The 23,436-nt window shown below is 43.0% G+C and overlaps 1 protein-coding gene across 1 annotated transcript in view; it reads left to right on the top strand.

Annotated features, from left to right (window-relative positions):
* Positions 1-478: 478 nt before the first annotated feature.
* LOC147617573 (uncharacterized) overlaps positions 479-23,436 on the top strand; it is a 63,466-nt gene continuing 40,508 nt past the window's right edge. Inside the window, exon 1 of the mRNA XM_086775857.1 lies at positions 479-1,092. Within this exon, the coding sequence (XP_086631983.1) occupies positions 538-1,092 (555 nt within the window). The 5' untranslated portion in view covers positions 479-537. The remainder of the gene's footprint in view (positions 1,093-23,436) is intronic.

Raw genomic sequence — 23,436 nt, 5'->3', positions numbered from 1 at the left:
TTGCATGCAAACACAGATAGTGCGGGAGAGAGAGAGAGCATCAGTGTCCCATCAAGGATGTGCGAATTAGAGACTACACACAGACATGGCAAAACAGATAGAGAAATAACAAGCCAAGAACGAAAGATGCATGGAGACATGACAACTGTCAACATTTTTACACATGCCTCCCAAAAATAGAAGGGCATGGGCGTCGGCCTCCAACATCTCCGTTGCAATATATATACATTAAAAAATACTTTTCCACTTTAAACAAAACCTCGGAGATTTCGACCTTCTTGCACCACTATCACAATTAATTAATCAACCCTATGAAAAAAATATTGTGGACACATATTGAGAGAGATTGGCATCAACACGTCACCTCAGAATGCTTGATTAGAAGCTCCTAAGAACACGTCACCTCAAAGAATGCTTCCTTGTGTATCACTGGGCCACATAACCACTGGTCCCTAGCCGGTTTCAAACAAGGCCGCCCATCCTATAAGTTGGTATGTCCATATCCCTGTTTTTCTGCAGAGTTTCGAAGAGGCGGCCATGGCGGAACTTCTGAGCTCTGCATCAATTTGGATGACGGGAAGCCGTTCGATGGCAATCTATATGCCCTCATCTCTGACTATGCCTGTTCGCCGGGCGTGCGAGACTCCGCCCTTGGAAGTGGGTCTGCCTTACCGTCCGTCACTTCGCAGTGGCGGCAGCAGCGCACCGGTCCATTTCATGGGCGGGGGCCCTCGCACCTATCCGGGCGGGGTCACCAAATGGCAGTGGAAGCGGATGCAGCTGAAGAAGACCAGGCAGATCGAGAAGGCCAGGCTGATGCGGGAGAAGCACATCTATGAGGCCAGGCGCAGAGCCGAGCTCATCGCAGCATCCCCCGTTCTGGAAATGCCCTGGCAGAAAATGTCCAGAGTCCGGCCCCCCAACTATGTCTCCTCAAATGAGCAGATCACGAAGCTTGCGGCCCGCTTCCACAAGCAAGGCGCTGAGGACCTCTGGACGGAGAAGGATGGGCCTGAGAAGTTTGAAGTGATGGATGATGGCTATGACCTGCAGCCATCGCCCCAGTTCCCCAACACCAGGATGTACAACCAGGTAGACTCTCTTGTTTCTTGCTCTGTGTGTGTGTGTTGTAGTCTCCTGATCAAATATTGCAATTTCATAGCTTTTCTTTCAAGCCTTTTGCCCCAGGCTGCTTGTACACTTGATCTAAGTGAGCTGGCTCTTTGGAAGATGGACATAGTTCAATTAGGTTATCCAGCTAACCCATTCACAATCACAATGAAAGCTGCAAAGATTGTAATGGCAGCTGAGGTCTACTATCCTTGAGGTTCTGAGCAGAGGCAACCCCCACGATGGAATGATTTCTTCTCTTCATTGCACTGTATGCTACACAGCTAGTTATCGTACTTGGATTATCGTTTTTGGGAACAGAGATGGGAAGTTGGGTGCCCTGTATCTTGGCCAGCATTAGGGCTCCTCTTCTGCCATAATTGCCGTGATTGTTGTGGATGACGGCACAAGTAGCCGTTGCCATCATAAGGAAGCAGAGGGTCTTGCGACTTGCGTACCTTTGAAAATTAACATTTCCTTGTCGCATTGATAAGATTGACCTCAGGTTGTGATGGTATGGATCATAGTTTTTTTCATACTTGTATGGAAAATATTCCATACTTCCATACCCGTATGCGTATGGTCACGTATGGAAAAACTTTTCATACTTCAGCCAAAAAAGAAAATGTTTTGCATCTTCTCTAGACATAGAGATTAGTTGTCAATGTGTGAAAGTAATGACGGATGAAACATGGTCAATTTGTGAAAACTATGATAGACCATCTATCATGGCTTTCACATACTTTAAGTCTCTCATGGTTCACTTCTTTGAAAATGGCATGTCTACCCTTTAATTTAAGAATCAAGTATGAAATCCCACGTATGGAATTTCTCCAAGGTTTGAACCTTACTTATTTCATAGTTCCAGACTCATACACCTATGTCGTATGGTTGCCGTATGAAAAAACTATGCCTACAAGTGAGGTTTTGGCATTTGCCCACTCCACACTCCCTAGTCCCTACTTATGTAACATGTTACATGATACATCATTGATCATACATGTATGATGTAAACAAGTTACAATAATATAAAGTCCGGAGTTTGGATTCTGGCTCTACATCATTTATGTTTTTTCTAATCCCAAAATCTTTGCAATTTCAAGTTTCTTTGGTTTTTTGTGTCATATGTAGCATGTTTTTCCTTAAATTTAGGGTGCCGTATGGTATCCAACGTATGGAATTTCTTGGGAGTGTGAACCGTACTTTTTTCGTACTTCCATACCCGTATGCGTTTGACGTATGGTTGCCGTATGGAAAAACTATGGTATGGATGCAATGTTGGGTTGCATGAATGGATGCGAGGTTGGGTGGCCTCTAGTGTAATGCCACGGCTCTAGAACTCTGAAGGAGGCCCTTCAATTTCTCCAGTCTCATATTTATCACGTCACCATTTGGTCCCTTCACCAGTCTTGACCAGTGTTTCACACACTGAGCGGAACCAAGGTGTCAACGGCGATTTTAGAAGAAAGTTGGAGCATCTACTAGCAAAGTTTGGCCTTAAAGATGGCCACACAGCAAAAGCAGCATGGGATTTTATTCATCAAAGTGACTTATAATATTTATAAGTCGGTGTGTTCACATATCATTAAAGACGGGCTGGACATATTATTATTTCGATCATGGATATGTGGACAGAAAGAGGCACCTAGAGCAAACTTGGTCTACAAGCCCGGGAAAAAGCACAAAAAGTTGATATTTTGGACTGAAACTTGTGCATCAAGCCAAGAAAAGCATAAAGTCGATATTTTTGAGCAAGTTCACCTATTTTGGGCATAAAGGGAAAAGCACTTCAAATATAGCTGGTCGACTCTATTAAAGCAAGGTAGGAGGGCTATTTTCAGTAGGCCGACTTCTCCAGGGCTGGTCGACTTCTTCCAGAGTAGCCACATGGCTGGTCGCCTTCTCCCAGAGCCCGATAAGGCTGGTCGACTCCTTTGTGGGCTGAAACAGAGCTGGCCGGTTTGCTTCTGATCATCTACTAGCTAGCCGATTCGTCTTTATCAGGCTTTTTGTCTCTCTCTCTCTCTCTCTCTCTCTCTCTCTCTCTCTCTCTTCTGGCCTTGTCATGGGCAGATGTGGGATTGTTTCTAGGGCTGTTTTGGATAAGTTTGGGACAGTTTTTGAGAGCTCTTTAGGGCTGATTTGGTGCGGAGTTCGGGGCTGTTTTTGGCTCCGTACTGTTGCATGCACCCGCACCTTGTTTATTGTAAAAGCTTCTCTCAGAATAAAGAAGTTCCTACTGGGGGCGGCCATTCCGCCTCAGTGTGGTGTTTTTATATTGTATATGTCTTCATGCTCCGTCTGGTATTTGAAGTGTTGGTCTATTATTGTTCCAGGTCTTGTAAAGCTTTTATAGCTTTATTAACATGAATAAGACTTAATTAATGAACATAAGATAAATATTGTAAGAAAAGACTGAGTTGTTTGCATTGAGACAGGGGCCTTTCTTAAATAGAGGCCGAAAGGGTACAAGTCCCTGGGAAGGGGTGTGGCTCTTGAATCAATGGTTATGTCCTTTGGACTTAGGGGTGTGTCTTTTAATGAATAGACATGTTCTTTGATAGTGACCCATGTGTATTGCCTGTTCATGAAGGGGTGCCGCTTGAAGAGGTAAGTCTCTTGATTGAAGGTTTTTTTTGTTTTTGTTTCTTTGAATCAAGAGTGTCCTGCATATGGCTAGCCCAAACTTAATCAGGAAAAATTAGGAGTTGGGGCTTGAATTTGATAGGGCATTCTCTCGTGCTCTTCCATTCAACACTTGCTACACCCAATTTTAGGGTTTGGGCGGGCTGATTTTAGGGTTAGGGTTAGGATTGATTTTAGGGTTATTAACATGATTAAGACTTAATTAATGAACATAAGACAAATACTACAGGAAAAGACTGAGTTGTTTGCATTGAGATAGGGGCCTTTCTTAAATAGAGGCCGAAAGGGTACAAGTGAAGAGACACATCCCTGGGAAGGGGTGTGGCTCTTGAATCAATGGTTATGTTCTTTGGACTTAGAGGTCTGTCTTTTAATGAAGACATGTCCTTTGATAGTGACCCATGTGTAAGGGTGTGACCCTTCACAGGTGTCTTTTCAGTTAATAAGAGATTAAGGAGTAATTAAGGAGAGATTCAGAGAGTTAGTCACAATCGTGACATTCCCTCCCACTTAAAATAAGACTCCGGTTAAGAAGAGATGGGACTCTTTGAAAGAATTCTCGAAGAAGTTCTGGATATTCTTGTAAGTCTTCATCACTTTGCCAAGTAGAGTCGGAATCATCAAGATCTCTCCATTTAACCAAAAATTCTGTAGTGAGCTTATGTCGTGTTTCTTTCTGTTTGACATTAAGAATTGTCTCTGGAATTAAGAGTATGCGTTCATCTTCGATTTTTGGAACATAATCCAAAATATCTAAAACTGGAAAATCACCGTCCACAAACTTCTTGAGCCAAGAAATATGGAAAGTTGGGATGAATTCTACCCCAAGAAGGTGGTAACTCCAACTTATAACTGAGAGATGAGTTCTTCTTAATAATATGAAAGAGTTCATAATATCTTGGGCGAAGCTTTGGGAAGACTGATTTCACTATCTTGTATCGATGAGGGGCAATATATAATAATATCAAGTCTCCTTCTTGAAATTCAATGTGACGATGACGCTTATTAGCTGAGCGTTGATATTGTTGTTGGACGCTGACCATCTTATTCTTAATCTGTAATAGAATATCTTGCATTTCCTAAATGAGTTGGTCTGCTAAAGCCACTTTATGTTGAAGAACCAAGTTGGCAGGAACAAGGAGAGTATGGCCATAAGCTGCTTGAAAAGGTGTCATTCCAATAGCTGAATGATAAGATTATTATAAGCAAATTCCACCAAAGATAAATATTCTTCTCATGAAGCTAATCGAGACTGAACATAGTGACGCAGCATTTCTTCTAGAATCTGATTAACTCGTTTCGTTTGTGCATCTGTGTGTGGATGATAAGTAGAGCTAAAGAGTAAATTTGTACCAAGAGACTTGAATATCGAAGTCCAAAAATGTCTTGTAAACTTTGGATCTCAATCAGAAACTATAGATTTTGGCAATCCATGAAGTTTGAAGATATATTGTATGAACAGTACTACAATATCTAAGCCTAGGCTGCTTTCTTGCACGGAATGAAATGTGCCATTTTAGAAAATCTGTCAATCACCACTAGAATTTGTGTATTGCCTTTAGAAGAACGTGGCAATGAAGTGATAAAATCCAAACTAATACTTTTCAACGTTCATTGGGAACTGGAAGTGGTTGAAGAAGACCAACTGGAACTTGTCTGCTAGCTTTCATACGTTGGCACGAGAGACATGCTGTAACAAACTTAATAACATCTTGCTTCATTTGAGCCAATAGTATGTAGCTGTCAAAAGACGATATGTCTTGTTGATGCCTGGGTGTGCAACATAAGTGACCTCGTGATGTTCTTTCATCGATACTCTTCGAACATGAGTATCATGAGGTACACAAATACGATCTTGATAATATAATAAACCATCCACTAGTATATATGCTTCATAAATCCTTAAGTCAGAAGGAGTTGCATTTTGAGAATTGAGAATTCGAAATGCATTTCCAAAATCACGATCCTTTGAATAACGGTCCTTGAAACTTTGAGGTATATCCATTTAAACTGTAGAAACAGCTAAGACCGAAGATGGCGGTATACGACTAAGGGCATCCGCAACCACATTGGTAAGACCAAGAACATACTCAATTGTCATATGAAAATTGTTGGGATAAAGGCACTATGCCCACCCTTATAGTGTGTACAAGCCCATAAGTTATAGTACATAGTACACTTAGTACTTTTAATCATTGGTAAGACCAAGAACATACTCAATTGTCATATGAAAGTTGTTGGGGTAAAGGCACTGTGCCCACCCTTACAGTGTGTACAAGCCCATAAGTTATAGTACATAGTACACTTGGTACTTTTAATGTACTAAGTGCACACTGTGTACTAGTGCAATATACATGTGTGATAGGGGAGTCACACACTCACACTTGGTGAGTTGACTTATCCCCACAACTCTCTCTCTCTCCCTTGTTTTCTCTGTGTATGTCTTCTACATGAACTCTAACCCTAATTCTCTCTCCCATTCAAAATTGGCTAACAATTCGACCCAACGCGCTTGCCTAGCATTCATAAATGGCTGCGTGAAGATATATTTCAAAGAATGATGATTTGTTTTCACCACTGAATCCGCACCAAGGAGATAATGTTTCCATGCACCATAGGCATGAACAATAGCCAAAAATTCCTTGTCATATACCGGGTATCTTACTTGAATTGCAGAGTGCTTATGACTGTCAAACGCAATAGCACGTCCTTGTTGCATCAAGACGGCACTAGTGGCAATATTAGAAGCATCCGTGTAAACATCAAAGGGGAGAGTAGGGTTAGGAATAGCCATGACAAGAGTTGTTGTCAAACCATGGTGATCTTTCGAGTGCCACAGGTTGGTCCGGAATGGCAGCCTGCTTTGCAGCAACGTCAGCAGCAGTTCCAACAGCAACTCGAGGAGTCTATGGCATCCTTGGCTTCGCAGATCCAGCAGCTCCACACGGATCGCCACTCCTACACGAGTTCCGTACCAACAGATGCTTCAGCAACAGTACTAGCGGACGCAGACGTCATTCCTTCCGAGGTAGAAGGCGAGGACCTTAAAACTCTTTATTGTCTTTTACAAGCCAGTAAAACAAAGAAATTGGAAATTAAACCCCCTGAATCCTATGGTGGTCAGTGCAATAAGCGCATCTACCAATGGCTCTATAAACTGTGGTTATACTCTGAAACCATGAATCTTTTTGAATCCAAAAAGGTGACTTTTGCAGTATCCCTCCTCAAAGACATTGCTTTATTGTGGTGGCAACGATGACAACACGTCGGAAAATCGGTTACAACGTGGAAAAAATTCGAGCAGGTCCTTCGTAAGCCATTCCATAGAATTCAAAATGATATTCTTGTGGCACTCCAAGGAATCAGAGACCAACCTTCTACACCAACCCTGTCACCATTTGGCCACCCGAATGGTTCACTCTTGCTTTCACACTATGTACATATTGGATTAGTGTCCATGGCTTATGGAATATGCCTATGCAGGTGATTGACACGTGTCATGCTGTATAGTTGGATATGATATTCCGCTGGGACTTGATGTTATCATGCCCGGAATATCTGGAGGACTTGGCTTTCCGCTGGGACTTGTGCCTTTGTGTACATGCCCGGAAACGCCTGGAGGACTTGGCTTTCCGCTGGGACTTGTGCCTTTGTGTACATGCCCGGAAACGCCTGGAGGATTGGCTTTCCACTGGGTCTGGTATTGCGTATACTTGCCTGGAAACGCCTGGTCTTATATGGTTTCATGAACGGAAATTGCTCATGCCAATGCTGCATTGCATAGCATCTTTATGTGCTTGCCTGCAAATGAAATTGCATGCTGTTTTCATGCTTGCTTGAAAATGAAATTGCATGCTGTTTTCATGCTTGCTTGACCAATGTGTAGTTCCGGGTAAGGGGACGCCCGCCCGTGAACCGTGCGTGTGAAATTGTCTGCTAACATGGTTGTGTGGCATGTGAACAGGTGGTAAGTATTACCCAATCTAGGCTCAAATAGCCCTTAGGACTTCGCCAATATTTATAAGCGAGTGTGTTCCCACTTCATTAAAGTTTGGGCGTCCAAAAGTCACTTATAAATTATGACCGCTTCCAAGTTCACACTCACTGAAGTCCCGAGGCGGACAAGACTCAATGTCCAGGACCTGATCCTCCCCTTTTTCTCATAAATGGGCATCTCCCCATGTCCCTTCACCTGATTGGACCCCAATTCACTTTCTTATTAAGAGAAATTCGTGTTTTCTCTTCATGAGGATTTTTGGAGGCTGAAAACTCTGTTTTTCCACCATTTCTCTCCATTTCCAAGCTCTCCATAGCCATACCCAACTTGCTAGGGTGTTTTCCAAGCTTCCAAGAGTGTTTCCAAGTGCTAATCACTCTCCTACTCACTCCCAATGACTGAAATTCAGCAAAACAGCTCTCATTTTTGCTGTAAGTTCTGGTCTTTTTGCTGAAAACCCTAATTTCAGCCTTCCTTTCTCAAGTTGAACCATAGGGGAAGCTTTCCCAAGGTTCCCTTCATCCTCTTGAAGACTTTTGTCGCGAAGGATTGCGGCAAATCGAAGATATCAACACTTCTAAAGCTTCCAACGCGAAGGCTTCCGCTTGCAACAACTTCTATGAAGACTGGTAAGGTAATTGGACAATGTATTGTCATTACTTACTCAGTAGAAGGGCAGGACTCCTTGTTTAGCCGCCCTGTGTAGTATTTCTCTTGTCCTATGTGCTCTTGAAGATATTGCTACCTTGCTTGGTAGAACATAGAGCCAATGGTAGAGAATATGGGCACTGAAGTCGGGCCGGGCATCAAGGCAGCTCCTTGGTGATCTACATCGACATACCATTGTTTTCTAAATGCTGAATTTCATATGCATTGGCATGGAGGATTTGGCAATGGATGCCCGTGAAACTATGTATTGAATTTCTCCAATAGTAATACAATTTACTCAAGGGAGGGGTCGGCTGTTCCGGCTCATTGTGTGTCTCTTGTCAAATTCAGCAATTTTACTTCTTGTATTTGAGCAAGTGTCCTTCAAATCTTAGTGTATTTAAGTGTATTGATTAGCATTGTGTTCAACCAAGTTACATTGGTATCAGTTACATTGGTATCAGAGCATACGGTTCTCTTTCACTTCTATCGTGAGAGACGATTACCGTGAACACTAGCTATCTCTACACTTAGAACATTATGGACAGCCATACAATGAATGTTGGAGATGGTAATACAAGAGGCAGGGACAATGAAATACATGCCTCCAATGCTTTACAGGATGAGCAAACTCATGTGGTGCACAATAGGGAACATGAATATGTGGGACAGCCACCCCATGGCAAAGAGAAGATGCAAGAAGAAGAGTCCATAGTTTTGAGAGCTGAACTTACTCGTATGCAGGCTCTTCTCCATGCACAACAAGAAGAATTGAATCTCTATCGTCGCGAGGATCCATTGGTACATGACCGTTTGAAGACCAAGAAAGCTGAATCTTATATGGATCATGCAATGGCAATGATTGCTCAAGAGTTGCACATGCAACCAAGGGATGCAACACGTGCATACTTGGCTCGTACCGAGGATGTCTATGTAGAAAAGGCAACCATCCCACATGTCTTGGAATCCCCACAAGTACCCGAACAAGAACTTATGTCTAAGAGGATGAACCTCCATGCGATGGGAGAGGAACAATCAGTGACTTCACGCCATGCAGGAATACCTCATGTAGCCCGTGAAGGATACAATGTTTATGGCAGTGGTCAAAATGTATGTCAAATGCCATTGCCGGCTGAAAATGTACATGCACAACACATGCAACATGGGCTGCAATTTTCTGTTGGTGCAGGTATTCCGCGTATCTCTCATGCCACTCATGCCTTCGAGTGTGCTCGTGAGGGAGAAGTTATGGCTGAAAATGTATCAATGCATGTTGAGGGGCCAGCTATGCCTCATGCTTACAGGGCACATGTATCTATGCCTTATGCATCACCTTTTGGTCCAAAAATGATGCTTGTCACACAGGAGCTGTCCCAATGGACAAACATGGGGGAAAACATGTTGAGATGCACACACATGCATCAAAGTCTCGTGACTTCAAAGCCGGAGACAAATCTGTGAAGTTTGACACATATCATGGAGATTATGATGCATCAAAGGCACTTGCTTTTATTGCCCAGTTTGATATTGCTTTCAGTGATGAGGATTTCACTCAAAAATCCATGATCCGGCATGTAAGCATGTTCATGAAAGGCACTGCTGCCCATTGGTGGCTCACGGAGAAGCTCTCACCGAATCCTGTTAGATCATGGAAAGAGTTCAAGGAGAGGTTCTATGCTCAATTCTTGCCTCCCAATGCATTGAATGAGATAACAATGAAGTGGGATTTGGTAAAGCAAAATGAGGGGGAATCGGTAAATGCATATGTACAAAAGTTTTGAAAAGTGCTTTTGGAGGTGTCTCCATTTATGCATGTCACCGAGGCGGAAAGGAATAGAAGGTTTCAATCGGGATTGCAACCCGTGTACAAAGCGGGATTACAAATGTATCCTGGTCATACCTTACACCAATTAATCGCAGCCGCCACCGCCACCGAGCAATTGGAACTCAAATTGAGTCGATCCAATAAGGCTAAACCCTCATTTCAAGGCAAAGAGAGGGCTGTCCAAAAACTGCAAAATGATGGACAGCCACCTAAAAGGGACCAAAACCAAGCCAAATTAGATCCAAAATGAAGACAATGGAGGGTTAGGGTTTACACAGGTTCAAGCAAGCGTGGAAAACAAGAGAGGAGTGAACACGACTTCAGTATATCTCAATGATCAAAAAGTCAAGTACAATAGCCACATGATAGTGACCCTAAAAGATAAGTGTTCACATGTCCGGCCATAAATGTGCCGGGTGGACCAAAACACTTATAAACTGCATATAAGTGAAACTGAACTAAACTGGGGAAAAAACCTCCACTAACTGAAGTAAAAAGTGCCCCAGTAACCTACTGATGATCACTAGCACTCCTCTGGGTGCATACACAGCATAAGACCCAACAAACCCCCCTGGAGTGATATGTGATCACTGATATCATCCACCAAAAGGAAACAAATTCAAAGCATTGCGGAATGCTTCAAATTTCGGACGTGGTAATGTCTTGGTGAAGATGTCTGCCACATTCTGATCTGTAGGACAGTAGATCAGACTGATATCTCCTGCCTGGAGTCTCTCCCGAACAAAATGATAGTGAATCTCAATGTGTTTCGTGCGCGCATGAAACACAGGATTCCTGGCCACAGCAATGGCACTCTGACTATCAATATAGATAGGTGTAGGCTCCTCCACTGAAATATCCATATCAGTCATAAGACGACGCAGCCAAACACACTCAACAGTAGTAGTGTAGGCTGCTCTGTACTCTGCCTCACAAGACGAAGTGGCCACTGTGGTCTGTTTCTTGCTTAGCCAAGAAATGCATGAAGCGCCAAGGAAGAAACAATTTCCACTAGTGGAATGTCTGGTATCAAAATCACCAGCCCAATCTGAATCACTGTAAGCATGTAACTGCATGTCACCCCCCTCAGGATAAAGCAACCCAAGAGACAAGGTACCCTGCAAATAACGGAATACACGCTTCACAGCTTGCCAATGTGACAACCGTGGGCTGTGCATGAATCTGCTCAACTGAGAGACTGCATACTGAATATCTGGCCTTGTATTACACAAGTAAATGAGGCACCCAACAGCCTGAGCATATGTAGTGGCATCAAAGGAAACACTGTCATCTTGTAGTGACAGTTTCATCCCAGGCTCCATAGGAGTACTAATAGGCTTGCAATCCTGAAATTTAAACTTCTCCAGAAGTTTAGCAACATAGCGTGATTGCAACAACCCAATGCCTCTGTTATCCTGCACAAACTGTATGCCCAAATAGTAATGTACAAGGCCCAAGTCAGACATGTCAAATGTCTATTGCAGTATCTCCTTAAAAGCTGCAATTTTGTCATCATTTGATCCCATGAGCAAGAGATCATCCACATAAAGACTGATGACCAGCAGATCTGTCTCTTCTTTCTTTACATACAGAGTGGCCTCTGATGGACTGTTCACAAATCCCTGAGTGAGTAGAAAAGCATCTATTTTTGCATACCAAGCTCGTGGAGCTTGTTTCAAACCATACAAGGCCTTTTTCAGCCTGCATACTTTCCCCTCATGACCATGTTCTGCAAATCCCATGGGCTGAAATACATAAACTTCCTCCTCGAGGTCCCCATGTAGGAATGCAGTCTTTATGTCCAACTGGTGAACAACCCAACCACGATGTGCAGCCAATGCAATGACACACCTAAGTGTCGACATACGGGATGTAGGAGCAAATGTCTCCTCATAATCAATGCCCTTCTTCTGTGCATAGCCCTTTGCAACTAGACGGGCTTTGTACCTGTCAATAGTACCAATGGCTTTCTTGCCTTTGGGCAGATCAACCAAATCCCATGTTTGATTCTTTTTAATAGAATCAATCTCATCTTGCATGGCTTTGTTCCAATGCACATTATCTCGTGCATCCACAAATGAATCAGGCTCATCATCATCCTGTAAACTGGCTGCCATAACCAGATTCAAATCCATGATGTGTGCATGCTCATTGGTCCTTGTTTCCCTACGAGTACGACCAGCAAGAGGACCCTCTAAATGGCTGTCCTGTAATGTCCTCAAATACCATCTAGGTATATGTCTGACCTGTGGTGCCTGCTGTCCCATATTTGGTTCAGCTTCTGGCTCATTTGGCTGCTGAATTTCTGCACCACCTACATCATTTGCTGGCTGTCCAGTACCCTCATGAGTTGGATCACCAACTGTGGAATGAAACTCCATGGGTAGTAGACCTTCAAACACATCATTTTCAGCCTGATTTGCCTCATAACCAGCCATGGATATTTCTGATTTTTCATCAAAAATCACATCCCGACTGATGAATATCTCCCTGGATAGTGGGTCATATAACCTGTAGCCCTTGCTCTCACGGCTATACCCAACAAAAATGCATTTTGTGGCTTTATCATCCAGCTTCCTCCTCAACTCTTTGGGTATGTGTGCATATGCAAGACACCCAAAGATACGAAAATGCGATACAGAAGGCTTGCGGCCATGCCAAGCCTCAAAAGGAGTAATAGAAACCAATGCCTTTGTGGGACATCGATTCAAAATATGACAAGCACACATTACTGCTTCCACCCAAAAGATATGTGGTAGTCTTTTTGCCTTTAGCATACATCTGGCCATCTCCATGAGTGACCGATTCTTCCTTTCTGCAACCCCATTCTGCTGTGGAGTGTAAGGAGTAGTATACTGATGTTTTATACCTCTACTCCCAAGAAAGGAATTCAGCATATGTGACATATATTCCCCCCCTCGGTCAGAACGGAGAGTCTTTACCTTGCATCCTGACTCTGTCTCAGCAAGTGCTACAAAGGCCAAAAATGCATCATATACCTGTGATTTCTGTGTCAAAGGATAGACCCAACATATACGAGAGAAGTCATCAATAAATGTTGCAAAATAGAAGCAACCACCTAATGACTTCGTCTGCATGGGACCACAAAGATCACTGTGTATAAGTTGCAACTTTGCAGTTGCTCTTAGAGCCTGATCACGTGGGAAGGAAAACCTGTGCATTTTTCCCAAAATACATCCTTCACAAATGTGATCTGGAGGCTTCTCCATGAGAGGTAGATCTGTAAACATATTATGTCGCTGCATAAGCATAAGACTACCAAAATTTACATGCCCCATGCGAGCATGTCATAACTCCGCATCAACCATAGCTGGAGTAAGAGTGAATGCATGATAAGCAGACTGAACCACTGGCTGAAATGCATCCAACTGATAAAGTCCATGACATAGTGTACCAGTAAGCATCAAGGTCAAGGCATTAGCTTTGTCTCTGACCATGCATTTATCATCATCAAAGTGGACTTGCATTCCACAATGTGCTAAAGAAGAAATGGACAACAAATTCTTCTTTATCCCTGGTACATATAAGGCATCTGTAAGGCGGAGAATGGAGCCATCAATGGCTGTGAGCTGAATCTCCCCAATGCCACGAACTGGATATGAAGCATTGTTGGCACACTGAACAGTTTTGCCAACAGGGGCATGGCCAACATGACTAAACAAATCCCTGCGAGATGTGATATGCTTTGAGGCACCACTATCAAAATACCAAGTACATGCATGCTCTGTCAAACTGAGTGCCTGTGAAGACCAAGAGGCATCATAGCTGCATGTATGAAAACAGTAATCCCTGTCCTCAACAAAAGAAGCAGTCTCTGGAGGAGCTTTAGAAGCATCATTAACTGACATCCCAGCTTCCTTTGCCTTCTCTTTGGCAATCCTCTTCCTACATTCCGTGATGTAGTGACCTGGCTTCTTACAGTAATGACATTTGCCCTTCTTCTTGGGCTGTCCATCACCTTTCTTGGTATCTTGTGAAGAACCACCATCACCTGAGTTCTGATTTGCACTCTTTGGCTGAGTTTTTCCTTTCCCCTTTTGACCTGTATAGTAAATGCTTGTTCAGCATTTGTGTTCATATTCATATTCTTCCTCATTTGCTCCTCTTGTAGTAAGAGAGCAACAAGTTCCTGATACTTGAGGGGTTCAACAGCATTCCTCATGCTGAGGTTCAAAGAGGTATGAAAAGCCAAGTAAGATCTTGGCAAAGAGTGCAAGATGGTGGACACAAGCTGTGTCTCAGGAATAATCTCATCCACATTGATGAGTTGCTCTCTCAAATCCTGCAGCTTGTTTAAGTGGCTAGACATATCATCTCCTTCATTCATTTTCTGATTTTCCAGCTCTCTTTTCAAAAATGAGATCCTAGCCTCATTACGAGCCGCATACATCTGCTCCAAAGTCACCCATGCATTGTGTGAAGAGCCAGCTGAACGAATATGAGGTATAATGGACCTCTGTACTGACAATGCAATGAGTGACAAAGCTTGTGCATCCCTGGGATCCCATGTCTTTTGAGCATTTGTTCTCTGAACAGGCAATGGCTGTCCTGGAGCCTGTACCTGTTGTCCTCGTCCACGAGCACCCCCTTGGTGAGGAGTCTCTGGAGCCAATGGACCTGGACGTGGTTCATCACCACTAACGAAATCCCAAAGACCTTTTGCCACAAGCACATTTTTCAGCATAAAACTCCACAAGGAGTAGTTCGTGCCATCCAATTTGTCTTCCTTAGACAAATATGTGAATACATCACTTTGCTGTTGATTTGCCATTATGCTTTACGCACAATGTTGTACCTGTTTACCAAAAAAAAACCCAATAGCAGAAACCCTGATAATAACTGTACTCCACTGAATACAGTTCACCCAAATCTGCCTGCACTCTCAATTCTCTGAATGTGCAGCTCAATGCACCAATGACTGAGTAGAGCAGCAAATGGCGTACACAATGCCAAAATGCCCCAAAAATGCCCAAATTTGCTGCACCCAAACTGTGCAAAAAAACCTGTATATTTCCTTGCTAGAAAATCTGCCTGTTGTGCCTGTATATTTTCACAGAGAAAATAAAAATGCCCAGTATTCAAAATATGTAATGCTTACCACTTCTGTATTGTGCAGGTACTCAGCAACTCAGTCGAGGTGCTGTACGGAAGCATGTACGAAAGCAGAAGCATACGCGTGCGAGGTGTACGGGCTGAAGGCTGCGCTTGACAGGTTGCAGGCGGATACCAGCAGGCGGCGATTTGCTGGCAGCGCTTACTGTACGGGGCTGGTACACGTACGCTTACTGTACGGAGCTGGTACACGTACGTAACTGTAGGCGACGCCTGTTGTAGTACCTGATTGAAGGCGACGTGCAGTACCCGACTGAAGGTGACGTGCAGTACCCGACTGAAGGTGACCAGGTGCAGAAGTTGTAGGCGGCGCTTGACTGGATGTACGGATGATGTACGGGCAGCAACAACAAGTGTACGGGCAGGGCAATGCAAAGCTTCAATGCTCTGATACCAATTGAAGACAATGGAGGGTTAGGGTTAGGGTTTACACAGGTTCAAGCAAGCGTGGAAAACAAGAGAGGAGTGAACACGACTTCAGTATATCTCAATGATCAAAAAGTCAAGTACAATAGCCACATGATAGTGACCCTAAAAGATAAGTGTTCACATGTCCGGCCATAAATGTGCCGGGTGGACCAAAACACTTATAAACTGCATATAAGTGAAACTGAACTAAACTGGGGGAAAAAACCTCCACTAACTGAAGTAAAAAGTGCCCCAGTAACCTACTGATGATCACTAGCACTCCTCTGGGTGCATACACAGCATAAGACCCAACACAAAAGCTGAAAATAAGTTTGCTAAAAAGTGCCCTTATAAGCCGGCAAACTTTGGTCTTAGTGCTGAGAAGAAGGAGCAATATATGCGTGAAGGCAAATGCTTTACTTGTGGCAGCATTGAGCACATGGCAAGAGCATGCCCAAATAAGAAGAACAAAGCTAAAAATGCTAATGTACCGAAACCTAATGTGCATATGGTTCCGGATGTGCAAGGCAACACTTCACATGATAGGTCAGCCATTGCCTATTCCCACGCAGCCATGGGAAAGTATTACAATGGATTTCATTATGGACTTGCCACGCACCCAACAGGGTAATGATGCAATTTGGACAATTGTGGACAGGTTTAGCAAGCAAGCTCATTTCTTGCCGGTCAAAAAGACCATCAAAGCTGAGCATATGGTTAAAATATATCTTGCACAAGTGTTCAAACATCATGGAATGCCGAAGTCCATTGTGGAGGATAGAGATCCCAGGACTACAAGTCTCTTTTGGCGGGCCTTATTTGATAATATGGGCACCAAATTGGACTTCTCATCAGCTTATCACCCTCAAACGGATGGGCAAAGTGAGGCTGCAAATTCAGCCGTGTTGGATCTCTCGAAATGTTATGTGGCGGATCAGAAGTCTTCTTGGGAGAAGTACTTACCGCTTGTGGAATTTGCATACAACAACACGGTGCATGCATCTACGGGAAAGGCCCCGTTTGAGATTGTTTATGGTAAGGTGGTTTTGCCACCCATCCTTCGCACGAAGGATGAGATATTTGCAGCTGATGAGTATGTAAGAGACTTGGATATTGCTTTTGCTCAGGTGCGGACAGCCATTGCAAGGTCACAAGACAAGCATAAAAAGGCTGCTGACAAGCATAGAAGGCAATTGGATGTTAAAGAGAATGATTGGGTATTGCTGAAATTTGAGAAAGCAAGACTTGCAAAGAGGCCTGGCAAAGAGGGTGCATATCCTAAGCTTGCAACCAGGTACTATGGACCTTTTCGAGTGATCGAGAAGATCAATGAAGTGGCTTTCAGATTGGCATTACCTAGTCATTGGCACATACACAATGCTTTTCATGTGAGTCTCCTTTGAAAGTATGTAGGGCCGGAGCCCAGTGAAATGGTCATTGAGGATCCACCACAAGTGAATGAGCTTGAGGAGATCTTGCAACGAGAGCAGATTGTGTATCACAAGGAACGCAAGCTTGCTGTAGGCAAAGTTGTGAGGCGTTACCTTGTGAAGTTTAAGAACTATCTTCCCATTGATGCTAAATGGGTAGATGAAGAGTTCTTCAAAGATTGCCCGCGTGTGCTTCAGACATATTTGGATGCATTTCAGTTGCGGACAATTGTTTAGAAGCGGGGGGAATGTCACCATTTGGCCACCCGAATGGTTCACTCTTGCTTTCACACTATGTATATATGGGATTAGTGTCCATGGCTTATGGAATATGCCTATGCAGGTGATTGACACGTGTTATGCTGTATAGTTGGATATTCCGTTGGGACTTGATGTTATCATGCCCGGAATATCTGGAGGACTTGGCTTTCCGCTGGGACTTGTGTCTTTGTGTATATGCCCGGAAACGCCTGGAGGACTTGGCTTTCCGCTGGGACTTGTGCCTTTGTGTACATGCCTGGAAACGCCTGGAGGATTGGCTTTCCACTGGGTCTGGTATTGCGTATACTTGCCTGGAAACGCCTGGTCTTATATGGTTTCATGAACGGAAATTGCTCATGCCAATGCTGCATTGCATAGCATCTTTATGTGCTTGCCTGCAAATGAAATTGCATGCTGTTTTCATGCTTGCTTGACCAATGTGTAGTTCTGGGTAAGGGGACGCCCGCTCGTGAACCGTGCGTGTGAAACTGTCTGCTTACATGGTTGTGTGGCATGTGAACAGGTGGTAAGTATTACCCAATCTAGGCTCAAATAGCCCTTAGGACTTAGCCAATATTTATAAGTGAGTGCGTTTCCACTTCATTAAAGTTTGGGCGCCCAAAAGTCACTTATAAATTATGATTGCTTCCAAGTTCACACTCACTGAAGTCCCGAGGCGCCTCGGCGACCAGTCGACCATGCTATTTCTTGGGCAGTGCTCCACCTACTCGTGCTCCATATCGAGTTTCTTTTACAGAATCTTAGGAGATACGGCGACAACTTACTAAACTTTTGGAGAAAGGACATATTCGACCAAGCAAAAGCCCTTTTGGAGCTCTAGAACTTTTGGTGAAAAAGAAGGATAAGTCTATGCGCCTTTGCATCCACTATCGTGCCCTTAATAAGTTGACTGTCAAGAATAAGTATCCTCTTCCGCGCATTGATGAATTGTTTGATTAATTGCTTCATGCAAAGGTCTTCTCCAAAATTGATCTTAAGTCTGGATATCATCAGATTCGCATTGATGAATTGTTTGATTAATTGCTTCATGCAAAGGTCTTCTCCAAAATTGATCTTAAGTTTGGATATCATCAGATTCGCATTCGCGAAGGTGATGAATATAAGACAGCTTTTCGCACTAAATATGGTCATTATGAGTACCTGGTCATGTCATTCGGGTTAACCAATGTCCTTACAACATTTATGAGTTTGATGAATGAGCTTTTTCGTCCTTTTCTGGACCAGTTAGTCATTATCTATCTTGACGACATCCTGGTGTTTAGTCGTAATATGGAAGAACACAAGGCACATCTGAAGATCGTTTTCCAGGTGCTTCGTGATAATGCTCTTTATATTATCCAAGCAAAAGTGAATTCTTCAAGACATCCTTGGAGTACCTTGGACATCATGTTTTAGCAGACGGTATTTCCGTGGATCCAAAGAAAATACAGGTTATTGTCAATTGGCCAACTCCCACAAACATCCATGATGTTCGTTCTTCCTTGGGACTTGCCAACTTCTATCACACAAAGGTTCATCGATTTTCTGAAATGGCTGCTCCTCTCACAGAACTTCTAAAGTTTGTTCTTGCATTCAAGTGGACTGAAGCCGCAACACAAGCTTCTGAAAATTTAAAGACAACTTTGACAACAACTCCTATCATGGCTATTCTTGACCCTACTCTCCCCTTTGATGTTTACACGGATGCTTCTGATATTGCCACTGGTGCCGTCTTGATGCAACAAGGACGTGCTATTGCGTTTGATAGTCATAATCACTCTGCAATTCAAGTAAGATACCCGATATATGACAAGGAATTTTTGGCTATTGTTCATGCCTATGGTGCATGGAAACATTATCTCCTTGGCGCGGATTTAGTGGTGAAAACAGATCATCATTCTTTGAAATATATCTTCACGCAGCCAGTTATGAATGCTAGGCAAGTGCGTTGGGTCGAATTCTTAGCCAATTTTCATATGACAATTGAGTATGTTTTTGGTCTTACCAATGTGGTTGCGGATGCTCTTAGTCGTATGCCGCCAGCTTTGGTCTTGGCTATTTCTACAGTTGAAATGGATATACCTCAAAGTTTCAAGGACCATTATTCAAAGGATCGTGATTTTGGAAATGCATTTCGAATTCTCAATTCTCAGAATACAACTCCTTCCGACTTGAAGATTTATGGAGCATATACAATAGTGGACGGTTTATTATATTATCATGATTGTATTTGTGTACCTCATGATACTCATGTTCGAAGAGTATTGGTGAAAGAACATCACGAGGTCACTTATGCTTCACACCCAGGCATCAACAAGACATCGTCTTTTGATAGCTACATACCATTGGCCTCAAATGAAGCAAGATGTTATTAAGTTTGTTACAGCATGTCTCTCGTGCCAACGTATGAAAGCTAGTAGACAAGTTCCAGTTGGTCTTCTTCAACCACTTCCAGTTCCCAATCAACTTTGCGAAAGTATTAGTTTGGATTTTATCATTGGGAAAGTATTAGTTTTGGATTTTATCACTTCATTGCCACCTTCTTCTAAAGGCAATACACAGATTCTTGTGGTGGTTGACAGATTTTCTAAAATGGCACATTTCATTCCGTGCAAGAAAGCAGCCTAGGCTTTAGATATTGTAGTACTGTTCATACAGTATATCTTCAAACTTCATGGATTGCCCAAATCTATAGTTTCTGATCGAGATCCAAAGTTTACAGGACATTTTTGGACTTCGATATTAAGTCTCTTGGTACAAATTTACTCTTTAGCTCTGCTTATCATCCACAAACAGATGCACAAACGAAACGAGTTAATCAGATTCTGGAAGAAATGCTGCGTCATTGTGTTCAGTCTCGATTAGCTTCATGAGAAGAATATTTACCTTTGGTGGAATTCGCTTATAATAATTCTTATCATTCAGCTATTGGAATGACACCTTTTGAAGTAGCTTATGGCCATACTCCCCTTGTTCCTGCTAACTTGGTTCTTCAACATAAAGTGGCTTTAGCAGACCAACTCATTCAGGAAATGCAAGATATTCTATTACAGATTAAGGATAAGATGGTCAGCGTCCAAGAGCAATATCAACGCACAGCTAATAAGCATCGTCGTCACATTGAATTTCAAGGAGGAGACTTGGTATTATTATATATTGCCCCTCATCGATACAAGACAGTGAAATCAGTCTTCCCAAAGCTTCGCCCAAGATATTATGGACCCTTTTGTATTATTAAGAAGAACTCATCTCTCAGTTATAAGTTACCGCCTTCTTGGGGTAGCATTCATCCAACTTTCCATTTTTCTTGGCTCAAGAAGTTTGTGGACTGTGATTTTCTAGTTTTAGATATTTTGGATTATGTTCTAGAAATCGAAGATGAACACATACTGTCAAATCCCCATAGGATCTCCTCGTAGAACGCTCCTGGTACAAGACTCAAAACCTACAAACAAACGAACAAACGTGAAGGGGGTGCAAGCTTGACTCACCTCCCAAACTCGACAGCCGTGGGCAAGCCCACAAGACTTGGCTTGTTGGGGTAAAGGCATAATGCCCACCCTTATAGTGTGTACAAGTCCATAAGTTATAGTACATAGTACACTTAGTACTTTTTAATGTACTAAGTGCACTATGTGTACTAGTGCAATATACATGTGTGATAGGGGAGTCACACACTCATCTTGGTGAGTTGACTTATCCCCACAACTCTCTCTCTCTCCCCGTTTTTTTTTTCCCAAAGAAAACGTGGCAACGTGGCAGTAGTATCTGTTGCTAATATAGGCCACCTGCACGAATACTCTGTACGCTGAGAAGCGAGCAGCCCACACCGAAAGACTTGGAGGTAGACGACAGCTCCTGCGTTGAAGACTCCAGAAATGAAGCTGCTAGAGATGTTGCAGCAGTTGTAGCGGCCATAGCTTCACCACCTTCGCAGTTGAATTATTTCACGCTCCACACAACCTGCAAGACCTGCATCAATACAGCAGCAGCAAATTCATCACCCTCTTTCCTGCAACGAAAAGAGAAATCAGCTGATTTCAAAGGTACATGCTTCAATTTTTTTTGGGGATTTGCAATTGTGCAGGTACAATCATCAATTGAGCAGGTAACAGGTGCCAAATTGCTCAATTTTTGAGCAAAATTGGCAAAATTGGGTGACATTGGTCACAATCAGGATCAATTTGCAGGAAATTGGATGTCAAAATTTGGGGCTTTTGATGTATTTGTGCAATTGGGCATTCATACATGCTGTATGATGTGACAAATCGCACATTCGGGCAAAATTGCAGCAAATTGCAGTGCAAATCAAGGGGCTTTTGTGCCGATTGGATTGATTTGCATGCAGGCACTCGCATTTGATGCTTTGGGCAACGTGTTGATGCCTGTCAAGCACTCAATGTGCCTGTAAATCAAGGGGCTTTTATGTACTGGATGTATATGTGGCCAGGGGGAAGCACTGTGAAGACGCTGGATGCCTTCATGTGTGTTAATGTACCATGTATGATCAGAAATTGATCTTAAATCAAGGGGCTTTTCAAGGTTTTATGCTTGTTGAGCTTGGCAAAGCAGCAGGCAAGACTTTTATGCCTTGAATCCTCAGAAATCAGCTTGCAGTCAAGGGGCTTTTGCCCAATTTCTGTTTGGAACTGTTGTATGCAGTGTTCGGGACTGTAAAAGTCTGATTTTCACTCGTTAGGACAGCCAGGAGAGCATTTATTGCTACTGTACTTGCTGGTACAGATTTGATACAACTTTGTACAAGTTTTGGCATGGCTGTACACTGATTTGAGTGAGGAAAAGGTTCAATTTCAGCTGCTGTACTTGCCGGTACAGGTTTGGTACATCATTGGTGAGCACTTAGTACTGCTGTACAGTACTTTGGAAGGGCAACATAGCACATTTAAGGTGCTGTCCTAAATCTGCAGCAACCAGATTTTGGTGATTTTATCACATACAGTGGGAGAAAAGTTGCATTCTTGCTTCCGCAGTGGGAGATAAAGCTTGGGAGAACAACTGTGAGCACTTTGTGTGCTTTTGGTGCAGTGTTTGCACATTTTGTAGGGAGTCAGGCATTGACAGATTGCATATTGCTATGGCAACCATAGGTGAGAGCTCTTCATTGCTTCACATCAAGAAGCTTGAAGGCTCACATAACTATGATATTTGGCAAACCCAGTGCTATAATGTGTTGCTCCAGAAAAAGCAGCACAAGCCTATCAAAGAAAGGGGTGTAATGCCCGCTTCTCTTACTGCTGAAGAGTGGGAAGATATGGATGAGTTGGCAAGATCTACCATCATGTTGTCTGTGTCAGACACTTTACTTTTCAGCATTCGTGAAGAGAAGACAGCTTGGGGAATGTGGCAAAGATTGCAGGACTTGTATGCCCAGCAAAGTGTCTCAAGCAAAGTGTATTGGTTGAAGAAACTCATAGGTCTTCAGATGAAGGAAGGGGCGTCTATGACAGCCCATCTAAATGAGTTTAATGGTATTGTCAGCCAAGTTATAAATCAAAAGTTGGCAATGGACGATGAGTTCAAAGCCACTTTTCTCTTATGCACTTTGCCAGAGAGTTGGGACACATTCAGGACAGCCACTAGCAATTTGAATGCTATGCTGTCATATGCAGATGTTGAGGGTGCTCTTCTTCAAGAAGAGATGAACAGGAAGAACAACTCTGTTGGAAAGTCCAATGCAATGAATGCACGTGGGAGATCCCAGCAAAGGGGTAAAAGCCAAGAACGGGGAAGGAGTAAGTCCCGCTCCAAAAAGAACTTGGAATGCCATTATTGTGGCAAGAAGGGACACATCAAAAAGCAATGCTACAAATGGAAAAATGATCAAAAGGAAAAGGGAAAAGGCAAAGACAAAGACAAAGATGTAAAGCCAAAGGGCAAAAGTGGAGTCAAGATTGAAGAAATCAATGTGTCACATGCAGGTGACAGTGAGGATGAGGTCCTTTTCACGTCTTCACTTG

The sequence above is a fragment of the Cibotium barometz genome, chromosome 36 (assembly GCF_041138505.1).
Source record: "Cibotium barometz isolate CiBa-2024 chromosome 36, ASM4113850v1, whole genome shotgun sequence".
Classification (NCBI taxonomy): Eukaryota; Viridiplantae; Streptophyta; class Polypodiopsida; order Cyatheales; family Cibotiaceae; genus Cibotium; species Cibotium barometz.
Note: the sequence above shows the minus strand (reverse complement) of the source record. Positions and strands in the feature narration are given on the sequence as shown.